Below are 12192 nucleotides of genomic sequence, written 5' to 3' on the forward strand. Positions count from 1 at the left end.
AAAAAAAAAAAAAGAAAAAAATGAGAAGGGATTATTTGTAGTATGAAGATAGTTAATGGGTAAGGTTGAGGGGGACATTAAGAATCTTCAGTTCTGTGATAACCACACACTTTGTTGTTATTGTCTACAGATAGTATAAAAATTGTAAAAAAAACTCCAGGTTCCCCTTAATTCCTTATTCTGTGACATGGTTGATTTTTGAACCTTGTTTTGTGCACAGAGTGTCTGCTGGGCAGAATTGGGGTGCTCCTGTGCAGCAGCTTTTGGTAGGCTTCAACTCATGTCCTCACAGGGCCTGAGGAGTCCCCTTTGTGCTGTCCCTGGTACGGTGGGAAGCCAAATGAGCTCCAGCAGTGGCTGTGGGAAGGAGGCAGGAACACACCTTTGCCTTCTTCAAGAGGGGAGTGGAGGAGAGTGGTGAGGCCCAGCGAGGTTCCTTGGGCTCCTGGATTTCTTGCCCTTGTCCACCTAAAGGACCAAGGACTCAATATGGCCTCTACTCCTGACACCTTCTGTTCTTAATCTGCATATTAGGTCGAATCCAAAGGAAAAGAATCTCTTAAAACTGACAGTGAGCAACCCAAAAGCCAGGATTCTGTTTATTATGCCAAAGAGAAAAAGAAGACATCCGTGACACCTTTAATTCAAAGTGGTGCAGGTAATGGGGTCATCGCTTGCAGGCTATGAAAGTGCTCTGTCTGTATGTGTGCATATGTGGTATGTATGGTGTGTGTAGTGTGTATATTGTGTACATGTGTATGTGCATACATATGTTTGGTGTGTGTGGTGTATGTATATGTGTAACATGTATGTCATGTAACGTGTATGTATGAATAGTATGTATATGTGTGTGGTATGTATATGTATCTATAGTGTCCATATGTGTATTGTGTGTATATGTATGGTGTTTATGGTCTATGTGTGTGCACATGTTTGACGTGTGTGATGTATGTGTTTATATGTACATGTGTATACATGTGTACATATAGGTATATATAGGTATATCTGTGGTGTATGGTATATTGTGTGTATATGTATGAGGTGTGTGGTGTATGTATATGTATAATGCATATATATATGTATGTAGTATGTGTGTATATATGTATGGTGTGTAAGGTGTATGTGTATTATAGTGTATGTGGTGTAGGTGGTCCGTGTGTGTGCAGTGTGTCTTTATGGTGTGTGCTTCAGACAAAACTTATTCTGCAATGTTTTTCTTAGAACTACCTGATCACCATGTTTAGCCCATGGAACGACAGTAGGCTGCTGACAAGAGCAGTAACGTTCCAAAGCTGAGGGCAATGGAGTTCAAGGAGGAAGCCTTAACAATGTCCTATTTAAAATAAGTTCCTTATTTACATGCACACGAGGACTGTGGATATTCTTTCGAGGGAACCTTCACCACAGATGCCATCTAGCTTGCTCCTGTGTGGCATTAGAAGAGGGATCCTGACCTGATCATAGAACGAAATAATGAAAATAGCTCTCGCCATGCCTGCTCTCATTCTTACTGCTGTACTGTCCCCTCCACCACGCTCTTTTGGGTGCTTAGGTCTAATGAGGCCCTTCTTGAGGTGTTACTCCATTCCCAGTCTGACAGACTCATGGAAGGACTTCTTAGCAGCCAGTTCTAGTGCAGACAGGAAGCAGGTGGGAGATGTCCCTCCCACTTTGCTTTATAGACAGGAAGCAGGTGGGAGATGTCCCTCCCACTTTGCTTTATAGACAGGAAGCAGGTGGGAGACACCCTTTCTGCACTGCTCTGCAGACTGGAATCAGGTGAGAGATCTGGCGATTTGGGAAGCCTTTGGACATGGAGATGCTTAAGGTTTCAGGGGTCTAGGATCTTTGTGGAGGTGGAGACTAGATAGACATTGCAAAAACTGGGGCCTACTGAGCTGAGGTCTCTACAGAAGCAAAGACAGAGAGACGGACAGAGAGAAGAAAAAGAAGAGAAAGAGCAGATAATGCAGGGGGAATATGGAGTTGGGAACTCCATCTGGGCTTTTGCCTGATGGTAAAGGAAGCTTAGAGGCTGCTGAATTAGAACTTTGATTTGGGTCATAAAATTTAAATCGGGGATCAGTTTCTCTACTGGCTTGAAAGCATTGTCTCTTACTTTCTCTCAGAAGGTGACGTATATAAAGCACAGACTCCTGCTAAAGAGATCGAAGAAGCACTGGAAGTCAGGGAGGACCCAGAGGTGAAGGTGGAAATGCCAGTTGATCAGGTGAGTAGCAAGGGCTGCTACCATCTTGGCTCAGCTGTGTCAGCCCTGACTAAACCTATCCCCAGCTTTAACCTCACCCCCAAGTTCTCCCTGGCCTCTAGAAGGGTCTCTGCACGACCAGTTAGCTTCTTGCTTATCCTTAGAGTCCCATGCCAGGCATTTTCCTGTCTCTTCTTCCCTCCTCAAGCACTTCTGTTGAAGGGGCCATTTGGACAACTGTCACCTGTGTGGCAACAGTGTGTCACAGTTTGATTACTGTCTCTGCCCCTGTGTAAACTGTGAATGCCACAGAGTATGGGAACAGTCTGCTTTGCTCAGGATTGACACCCCAGTGCCTAGTAGGGCTCCTGCCATGCATACAACCGTTCAGCTCTATTTGTGGGATAATGGAATGCACAATGAAAACAGTGTGGTAGAACCTCCATATGCTTACCATGAGGTGGTGGCCAGGCAAAGCACAGCATCAGGCCATGGTAAGTAAAGATGATCAGGAACAGCATTGTCTATCGAGGTCCCCTCTGGGAAGGGATGGGGTGCTGCAGTGACCCCAGCTTTCTAGTGGTCAGGTAACAATGTGACTGCTGGCTTTGCAGCAGTGACAGGGTGTGGCATGGGGACCTAAGGGAAAGCTGTTCAGTTGACCATCATCTTCCCTTACCTGAGTGACATGGGGAACTGAAGGAACCACCCTGGGATCAGGGGTTGTTGTCCAGGTGGAGTGTGGGAGAGAGCGGGTGTGGCAAGCATGTTTCCTGCAGAGCACACAGGTTAAGTTACTTGACTCAGTGGCCCCACACCATGACCCAATGAGCATTTCTTTAGGGTTTATGAAAACAGCTGAAATGGACATGAGAAACCCTGTGTGATACGCTCAGCAGACACGAGGTGTAGTCAGGCAGAGGAACAGTGAGACCACATAGGCAGACTTATCTCCCTCCATCCTGTGTTCTGATCTGATCTTTAAAAAGACTTAAGATTTGGGTGGTTAAAGGGCATGGGCTCCTATGGGCTTCTCTCACCCACTAGAGAGCAGAATAATACTATATGAACTGTGTGTTTGTGCACACACTCACACATAAGGACAGGTGCTCACAGTGGCTAGAGGTATTGGATCTCCCCGGAACTGGAGTTATAGACATTTGTGGGCCAACTAACTAGGGCTCTGGTATCCACCTTGGGTCCTCTGCAAGACATCTGGGTTCATGATGGCACCAGTTTCTCTAATTCTGCTGCATTCTCCTTACTCCCCTCCCCTTTCCTCCTCCTTTCCCCAACTCCCCCTTTTCCCTTTCTCTTCCCTATCCTCCCCTCTTCTCTTCTCTCCTTCCCTTCCCCTCCAAGCTGTGCATTTTCATATGTTCTGCTCTTCTACCATAGTGCTGAGAGAATTGAGCAGAACCATGCCACAGCTGGGCTATTCTGGTTTGAAATCACCAAATGACTTGGTTCATTACTTTTTAATTCAGCCACACTCAGCCAGAAAGCAGCCAGATTATGTGATGGAGAAGTAGTGTGAAAGGCCTTGTAGTCCTATTGCTATTGTCCATAGGGTCTTTGTTCCACTTGAAACCTCATCAGAGAGGCTTCCATTGTCTGAGTTCTCCTGGTGTTCTGGTTTTCCAAACTCTTACCAGAATGTTCCATTCCACTCTGCTTATGGCATTCTACAGCTTCTCTAAACCTGTAGCTTCACATCTTCCTCGTCCCCTCCCCCCCCCCAAATCAGTTGCAGAGGCCTATGAACTGCATGGTCAGGGTTATTGCAGCCATAGCCTGGCTCTTTGTATTAGTTACCTTCTGTATGCCTCCATAAGATCCAGCTGTAGGGCATTTTCTTTTTTGGGGTGTGGGGGTGGGGGTGCTGTGACAAAATAGGCAACAAAAACAATTTAATCAAATGGTCTTGGTTGGGAAGCATGGTGCTGGATCGGGAGGAGGCTGTCATGTGTTATCTGCAGCCAGGAGATGAGTGCTTTGGCACTCAGGTTTCAACACCGATGTTGAAATTTTGTCTCATTTAAAGGTGTTGTCGTAGGTTGGTTTTCTGTTGCTGTGATCATGACCACAGGAGTTTGGAGCAGAAAGGATTTATTTGGCTTCCACTTCCACATTTTAGTCCAACAATGAAGAAAGTCAGGACAGGAGCTCAGACAGGGCAGGAACCTGGATACAGGAGCTGATGCAGAGGCCATGGAGGGTGCTGCTTACTGACTTGCTCCTCATGCCTTGCTCAGCCCGCTTCCTTACAGAACCCAGGACCCCAGCCCAGGGGTGGCACCACCCACCATGGACTTGTTCCCTCCCACATCAATCACTAATTAAGAAAATGCCTCACAGCTGGGTGTGGAAGCCTTCAATCCCAGCACTCAAGGAGGCAGAGGCAGGTGTATCTCTGTGTGTTCAAGGCCAGCCTGGCCTACAAAGAGAGTCCAGGACAGCCAAGGCTACACAGAGAAACCCCTAAAAAAAGAAAATGCCCTACAGGTGAGTTTTACGGAGGCATTTTCTCAATTGACGTTCTTTCCTTTCAAGATAAGTCTAGCTTGTGTCAAATTGATATAAAACTAACACAGACCTCAAATAATGAGTAATGGCATCTTCCATGGATACAATTATATTTGTTTGTGTAAATATGTTTAAGGGTAGACAGGTTTCTACAGGTGCAGGCTCTGGTTAGCCCAGTACATGGCCTTTTGCTTCCTTCTTTGCAGAAATGGTTCTGAATTTAATCTGCACATAGTTTGATTTCAAAAGACAGGAATTTGTGTCCTAGGTGGTAAGTCTTCCAGGTGAGGTTTGGGAAGTGTGGAATGATGGAAACTGTGAGGGACCGGACCCGATTTCCTGGTCTATGTCCCTGAGCCAAGGCCGTTTGTAATGAGCAGAGGCATGTTAGCTTCTTGTTCTGGAGGCTGGGAAGCCCAGCATCTAGGCATTAGAGACTTCTTGCTGAGTCCTTTTACGGTGGAAGTTGAGGGTGAGAAAGGAAGAAGGTGTAATGGTTTTAAGGAAACAGCAGCTTGTGCTGGGGCTCCTGACTCCTCCCACCACTGTTATGGGAGGTGGTGAGTGCTCAAGCCACAGCGCCAACATTGCTGGAGTTCCAAGAGCCACAGCAAAAGGCAAGTCCTTGCTGAGACACCAGCACAGCACATTCTGACTGCACCTCCTAGGTTTATGACCGCCTAAGGGAAGTTGAGGTGATGGGTCTCGTCAGGAGAAGGTGAGAGCAGACTCTGGTTCTCTGCGGATTGCCTAATTAGAAGACTTGTAATGGAGTAAAGGAGCCTTAGGGCCTTGGGTCTCTAGGTGTGTGTAGAGTGGCTCAGAGAAAGGCCCTTCGGGTATTAATAGATTAAAAAACACAGTTAGCTTCCGCATCCAGGCCATGCTGCCTGTGAAGGATGGAAAGCCTGCAGAGCAGGTGAAGCCTCAGTGAGACAGGGAGACTTTTAGAGGCTGCAGGCTGCAGGTTCAGCAACTCAGGCACGATCAGGCACAATGAATATCTGTGTTCTCCTGTCGCCCATCCTGCCTTCCTCAGTACACTGACTTTGGTCTCGGGCTTGCTGTCTCAGGGGGCTGCCTCAGTTCTGGGTCGTGTACTGAGGCAAGATTGCTGTTGAGGATGACCGAGGCTGCCTCATTCCATAGAGAGATGTTTCCTGAGGGACCCTCAAAAGACCTTTCTTGTATCTGTGTCTAGTCCTCCTCATAGCCTGGCAGAGGCACCTGAGCCCTGATGGCCTAGGGTTCACTTCTGTGGTCTAGCTGCCCTGAAGTTTGTGACCAACCCTTGAAAAATAATGGCCATTTAGTTTGTAAGCAGAGAGCAAGGTAAAAGATGGCTCTGAGATAGGCAGCTATCTTGTCAGTTTGTGAGTGTTTAGCTGCACTCATGCACCCTTCTCAACAGCAGGGAAGAGGTCTGTCCACCTGTTCTCCAGGCGGTAAACAGGGGCACTGACCTCTGAGAGCCTCTCGGGAACCTGGCACTTTAGGTGCTTTATGGTAATAAGGTGCCTTGTTCTCCTGCCCTTGGGATCCCACCTGTCTGAAATGACAAACCCCTCCTGTTACAGACGAGCACGGACGGTGCTTTGGCCTCACTCTAGAGGCAACATCTGCCTATCCGGCAGGTGCTGAGCTGGCTTTTCCAGGGAGTGGCTTCTTCTATCTTCCTTCCCCCCCCCCCCGTCACTTCATCTGGCTTCTGCCCATGGTTGCTGATGCTGTTCATGAACTCACTGGTGTGCTCAGTATGCTTACCAGCTCTCCACATGGTGACCTTCACCTTCACCCAGTACCACTTTTTTCTCCTAGAATACTCCCCTCTTCCAGCAAGCAGCTTGTTGAACCAGCACCTGACTTTCCTTCTGCCTCTGGTCACTTCTTTCTAGGGTTCCGTGAAGGGCCTGTGTTGAGGCTTCTTTTCTCATTTTGTGTCTACGTTGGCCCCTGCATGATATGAAAAATCTGAATCCCACAGCCTTGGGTTCATGTACTCCTCTCTCACAGATAATTGCTGGCCTTGTGTCTGCTGTCAGCTGTTCCAAGACACCAAAGCCCAGCAGGGTGAGATATGCAGATGTCCTGCTTGTTTCTGGGTATGTGGGATGCCCCAATTCAGCCAGAGCTAAGATGTGTTCCCAAGACTCATCTTCCAATCATTCCATATCCAGATGTAGCCAGTGTTTCCTACTGTCCAGAGCCTACCTACTGTCTCCATCATTTCACTCATCTGGCAGCATCTCATGGCCAGGATCTTTATATCTCTCCTGCTCCCTGCTCTGACCTCCCTGCATCCTGAGAGTGTTGTGCTTCACCTGCAGCAGGCTTTACAGGGCTGTCCTGGCTGCTGGCATGCACTTTTCATGCACTCCCAGCTCCTCTTTTGCTTATTAGCGTCCCTCATCCTTCATGGAGGCAGGCTTTCACTGGCCTCCTCTCTGTGCTAAACACTGTTTTGTTCCCTCTGCCATTTGCCATACCCCTCACAGTTGTAGCCCTGTATTCAAGTGCTGACAGTTTAATGAGTGTTAATTTCTCCAGATGACTCTAGCTTCTTGAGAATGCGTTTGTGCTCAAGATCTCTGGCATCTCTAACAGAGTGGGATTCAAAGCAGCAGGTGTTCTCTGTGTTTATTGGATAAACGAGTGACATAGTGACAACTGTCACATCAGCTACCCTTTGAAGTGTTTTGAAAAATTTGTCTTTGAGTAGTTTTCACAGGCCTTGCACATAGTGTTGGGATTAATTTTTAAAAAGACTATAGGAATGTAGCATTCATGCCACCATGGTCTAATGGTGAGCCAGTGAGATCAGGGCATTGGATGCAAGCCTGCATGTCTGCACAACCATGCAGCTCTACTCTAGCATGGTCTAGGACCGCTGGCAACAGCTGCTGGGTCCTCAGGGCTCTTTGCTAAGGGTACATCTTTGCTTCTTGTCAGTTCTTTACCATTTTAGCTTAGGTACGCTGTGTGTTCTGCTTTCCCCTGGCAATGGGGGTGGCTCTAGGCTGAAGCCTTGACTCAGTGTCCAATTTGCCATTCCTCCTTTGGGATCAGGACAGCATAGAGGATCTTCCCCGGTTAGGTGTCCTGCGTGATGCTGATGAATGAGCAGGGTTGTGGTTAGCCCTCTGAGGACATGAGGTACACACATGTGGTTTGCTGCAGTCCAGGCAGCCTGTCTCAGCAGATGCAGGACTAAATGCAAGTGGCCCAGTGACAGACCTGCTCAACTGAGAGTGGGGAGAGGATTCAGGACACTGATACAGTTGGCCCCCTGTCTCTTCCTGACACATCCCTGAGACTTGGAAAGGACAAGAAAGCCACATGAGAGTACAGTGCTCTGAGGGGCTGAGAGTAACCAGGTTGCAGAGGGTATGTACAGAATGGGACGCAGCCCTTTGGCTGAGGTCCCCTGGGGTATACTAAGAATTAAGAAGGCACCTGGTATACTAAGAATTAAGAAGGCACTGGAGGCACCTGGCATGGCCATGGCATTTTAAATTAAAGAATCAATTAGTTGTAAATATTTATTGATGTATTTGTTTATGTGTGAGGGTGTGTGCTCGCCACAGCACAAGTGCAGAGGTCCCGACAACCTTGGGTGTCAGTCATTGTCCTTCACACTGTTTATATAGCATCCCTTCTGTACTGCAGGTGAGTTCACTCAGGGGATTCTCCTGCCTCTGTTTCCTGTATCACACATCAGTGTCTAGCAGTTTTTACATGGGTTTTGGGGATCTAAACTTAGGTCTTCAGACTTAGGCAGCAAGTGCTTTTTACCACTGCGCCACTTCCTGAATCCTTACTCATTTATTTTTGAGACAGGGACTTGCTCTATAGTCTAGGCTGGCCTTGAATTTGCTGTGTAGTCCAGACTATCCTCAAACTCATAATTTTCCTGTCTCACCCTCTTAAGTTCTGGAATTACAGGCGTGTTACCACTGTGCCCAGCGCCTAGCATTCCTGTTTACATGAAAAGAATTTATAGAGACTTTCTCTAAAGATTTCTCCATTTCCTTGGTGGAACTACTGGTAAAAACAGAGCAGGCAATCCTGTATTTGGAAAAGCTGCATTTTCCTCCTTCCAGTTCTGTCTGTGGAACTGGCCTGGGATGGCACAGTAGTTCACATGCTCTCTGTTTTTTTCAGAGGAGTTTGGCACTGACTGTGGCTCAGCCCCACCATGTATTTTCTCCTCAGGTACCAGCTGAAATGGTGAAAGAAATTGATGGGATAGGTGAAAGCAACTCTGGCATCCTGGTGAGTGAATTTTTTTTACTTTTGATGGGAGGGGTCCAAACCAACTTCTTGTGATAGTCTGGGCAGAGTGTATGGTTGATGGTAAATGATCAAAGATCACAGGCTGGTCCCAGGTCTGTTGAATGATTATTAATATTTAATATTGATTTATATTTTAGTAAAGCAGTGGTTATTCCTTTGCCAGCTATATACCCAAATCACCACACAGTGAGACTAGGATTTATTTAATTAGCCTAGAGCACAGTGCTGCGCAAGAATTACTCCATTTTAAACCTCCAAGCCAGCATAGCTTCCTCCCATTCAGATTTCCCACACTATACTTGCTTTTCAGTCAGATCCTAGGTCCAGTTCATTTCTCCTGATGTCTCCTGGTCCTCTCCTCATGGATCTCCCCTGCACTCTGCCTTTCTCTTCTCCTCACTGGACCAGCATTGTTCACCCTATTCTCTTCATTGCTCAGCCTTGGCTGGTTGGTTTTATGGACAATACAGAGAACAAATGTAACATATTTACACAATCTTGAGACAGGAGATGCTTAGAATAAACACCACAACGAAATGTCCAGATGGAAACCAGATAGTGCGGTAGAGAAATCAGCATTTGAATGAACAAGAGTAAACTACATACAGTCCACAAGAACATTATGTCAACACAGATGAATGCATATCAGAGTGGAGTGGAAGAACAGTATATTTCAGGAAGTCACATGAGCGATTCTAATCACCTCTGTACCTGTCTTAGTTTTTCTTCACCGAGGTTCCCATCACAACTGTGTAAGCATTCCTCCAACAGGATTTGGGGTACAGGAAGGTTGGGTGGTGAGGTACAGTAGCCTCTGTGAGGGTAGCTTCCTGTAATGATATAGCCATCCACACTTAGTGCTGGGTGCTGTGTCCTCAGCCCCTGGCTGGGATGTCAGGCTGTTTGTGGCTGCCCAAGGACGGCAGCTCAGGTTTGTGCAGTGCACAGGGCTGTGGCTCTCTGCTTGTTCTTCCTGTCTCTTCCAGGGTCTCTTGAGCCCAGGTTGTGACTAGTCTACCTAAGATGTGCACACTGGGGAAACAAAATACATCTTACATATGATATGATCATGATTTTGTTGCCAAGAAATGGATGTCTCAGTCTGTTTTCAACGTTCTGTCTCCAGGTGTTTTTCAAAATAGTTTACATTTCAGACGTTTGTCCAGGTAGATGGACAGTGAGAGGGGGACCCTGTCTGACTGCGCTGACATGGTGCTCTCTATAGCTGCAAAGAAACTTTGCAAGGAACTTCAGGGACGATGAGTGGGTGCCAGAGATGTCCCAGGGTCCCTGTTCTTTCTTTCTTTCTCTCTCTTCTTTCTTTCTTTCTTTCTTTCTTTCTTTCTTTCTTTCTTTCTTTCTTTCTTTCTTTCTCTCTCTCTCTCTTCTTTCTTTCTTTCTTTCTTTCTTTCTTTCTTTCTTTCTTTCTTTCTTTCTTTCTTTCTTTTTCTTTCTTTCTTTTCTTTTTCCAACTTGGCAAGTAGCCTTTGAAAGAAGGTGAAGGAGCCATAGGACATTTGTTAGGAGCTTGGGAATCACAAGGAGCTGGCACCTTTGCAGAATCCTTCCTCCTTCTATATCCATGAAGGACTTGGATTTGGGGGTGGTTTGTAGCAAAAGGGGTTCCTGTGTGTGCCTAGTGGAATAGGAATACTTTCTAATGAAGAACAACAATTAACTTCTCAGATGTCACAGAGTAAGGCTGTCCTGGGGACAGGAATATTAATGAAGGAGGTTACCCCAGAGCATCAAAGGTTGGGGCGGAAGGACAATTGTTCCCACAGGGATCATAAGGAGACGGGAGGTGGTGCTCTTGGGTTCCTGCAGGGATGCACACACATTTCTAAGCTCTCTGCACAGGTTCTTTGCACTTAATCTACCCTATCACCCTAATTCACCAGGGAGATCAATACAGGCCGCCTAGCAGGGCTTTCATGTATTAGTAACCTGGTACTAGCCTATGGCAGATTTAATTTTATAGAATGATTCAAAATATCTCCAGTGTGAACGTCACTGCAGAGAGCTGGACCAAGATCTAAGTGTTGGGGTGGAGGGGGCAGAGAACAGCCACTCTTTTTCCTGTTGACAAGCATTAGGATGTTTTATGTGGGTCAGGTCAGAGCAGGGCAGGGCAGGAGGGGACATTCTGGGACACCGTGAGGACATGTGAGTGCCCTGTGGGCCATACACTAGTGCCGACCCTCCTCAGGCTTGCATCGACCCTTTACGGTAGATATAAAAAAAGAGGGAAAACTCAGTAGAAAACAGCTTGTCACCATTTCAGTCTGAAGTTAGTGCATGGGACTCTGGATTTCAACCACACCGAAGTCTGAGTATTTATTGCTCGAAGTGAGCCAAGACAGTTACTGGCTTTTCTTCTTAGAATAGATGTTTACTGTCAGCGTTCACTGCCCATTTCTCCTAGATGGGGGAGAACCAGCTGCCTGGTGCTATGTCTGAGAGCGTTCGGTTCTTCCAAGTCCACACTCTCTCTCTTTGCTTCCTGGCATGCCCAGCCCAAGTGTGGCTGGCATGCTTTTTCCATATTGGTGTGAAACACCCCATGAATTTGAAAGCATCTGGCTGTGCCTTGAAAGGTTCTGAATGATATAGCATTTGTGTGCATTATAATAGCAAACAGTGCTACTAAGAGAGAAGCCACAGTCCACTGGCTTTCCTGACCAGCAGGCTACTGAACTCCATGCTCACTCTTAATGAGTCATTTGTACATTAATCAAATCAATCAGTTTGTTTTTAGGGTATTTTAGGGTATTAAGTTTCTTAGACATGATACCTGATATTTGATCACAGAATTTCCATTGTCATTTTTTTGGGGGGGGGGTTGGTATGAAAATATGTACTTACTTTGCTATTTCAATAGTTTTTAAGCACAAAATTCAGCGGCATTACTTGCTTTCAGGCTTCTAGACAAAATCTATTCCAAAGACAGTTTTCATCTGTTTTTGAAAGCAGACTCCCTCTCCTCTGGCTCCTCCAGCTCTAAGGATCAGCACTGAAACCTTGACAGCCTCAGCCTGAAGGAACTTTTAAAATGCATTTTTAGGACGAGGCCTTCCTTAGGCCTCTGCCCAAGAGTTGTGGGAAAGTGTGTTCATTACACACACACACACACACACACACACACACACACACACACACACACA

The 12192-nt window shown here is 46.5% G+C and overlaps 1 protein-coding gene across 1 annotated transcript in view; it reads left to right on the top strand.

Annotated features, from left to right (window-relative positions):
* Dcdc2c (doublecortin domain containing 2C) overlaps positions 1-12192 on the top strand; it is a 76468-nt gene that overhangs the window by 25731 nt on the left and 38545 nt on the right. The window contains exons 6-8 of the mRNA XM_055621696.1: positions 535-658; positions 2133-2230; positions 8948-9007. Coding sequence (XP_055477671.1) covers positions 535-658; positions 2133-2230; positions 8948-9007 — 282 coding nt within the window. The remainder of the gene's footprint in view (positions 1-534; positions 659-2132; positions 2231-8947; positions 9008-12192) is intronic.

Source organism: Psammomys obesus, unplaced genomic scaffold (assembly GCF_907164565.1).
Source record: "Psammomys obesus unplaced genomic scaffold, mPsaObe1.curated_primary_1811, whole genome shotgun sequence".
Classification (NCBI taxonomy): Eukaryota; Metazoa; Chordata; class Mammalia; order Rodentia; family Muridae; genus Psammomys; species Psammomys obesus.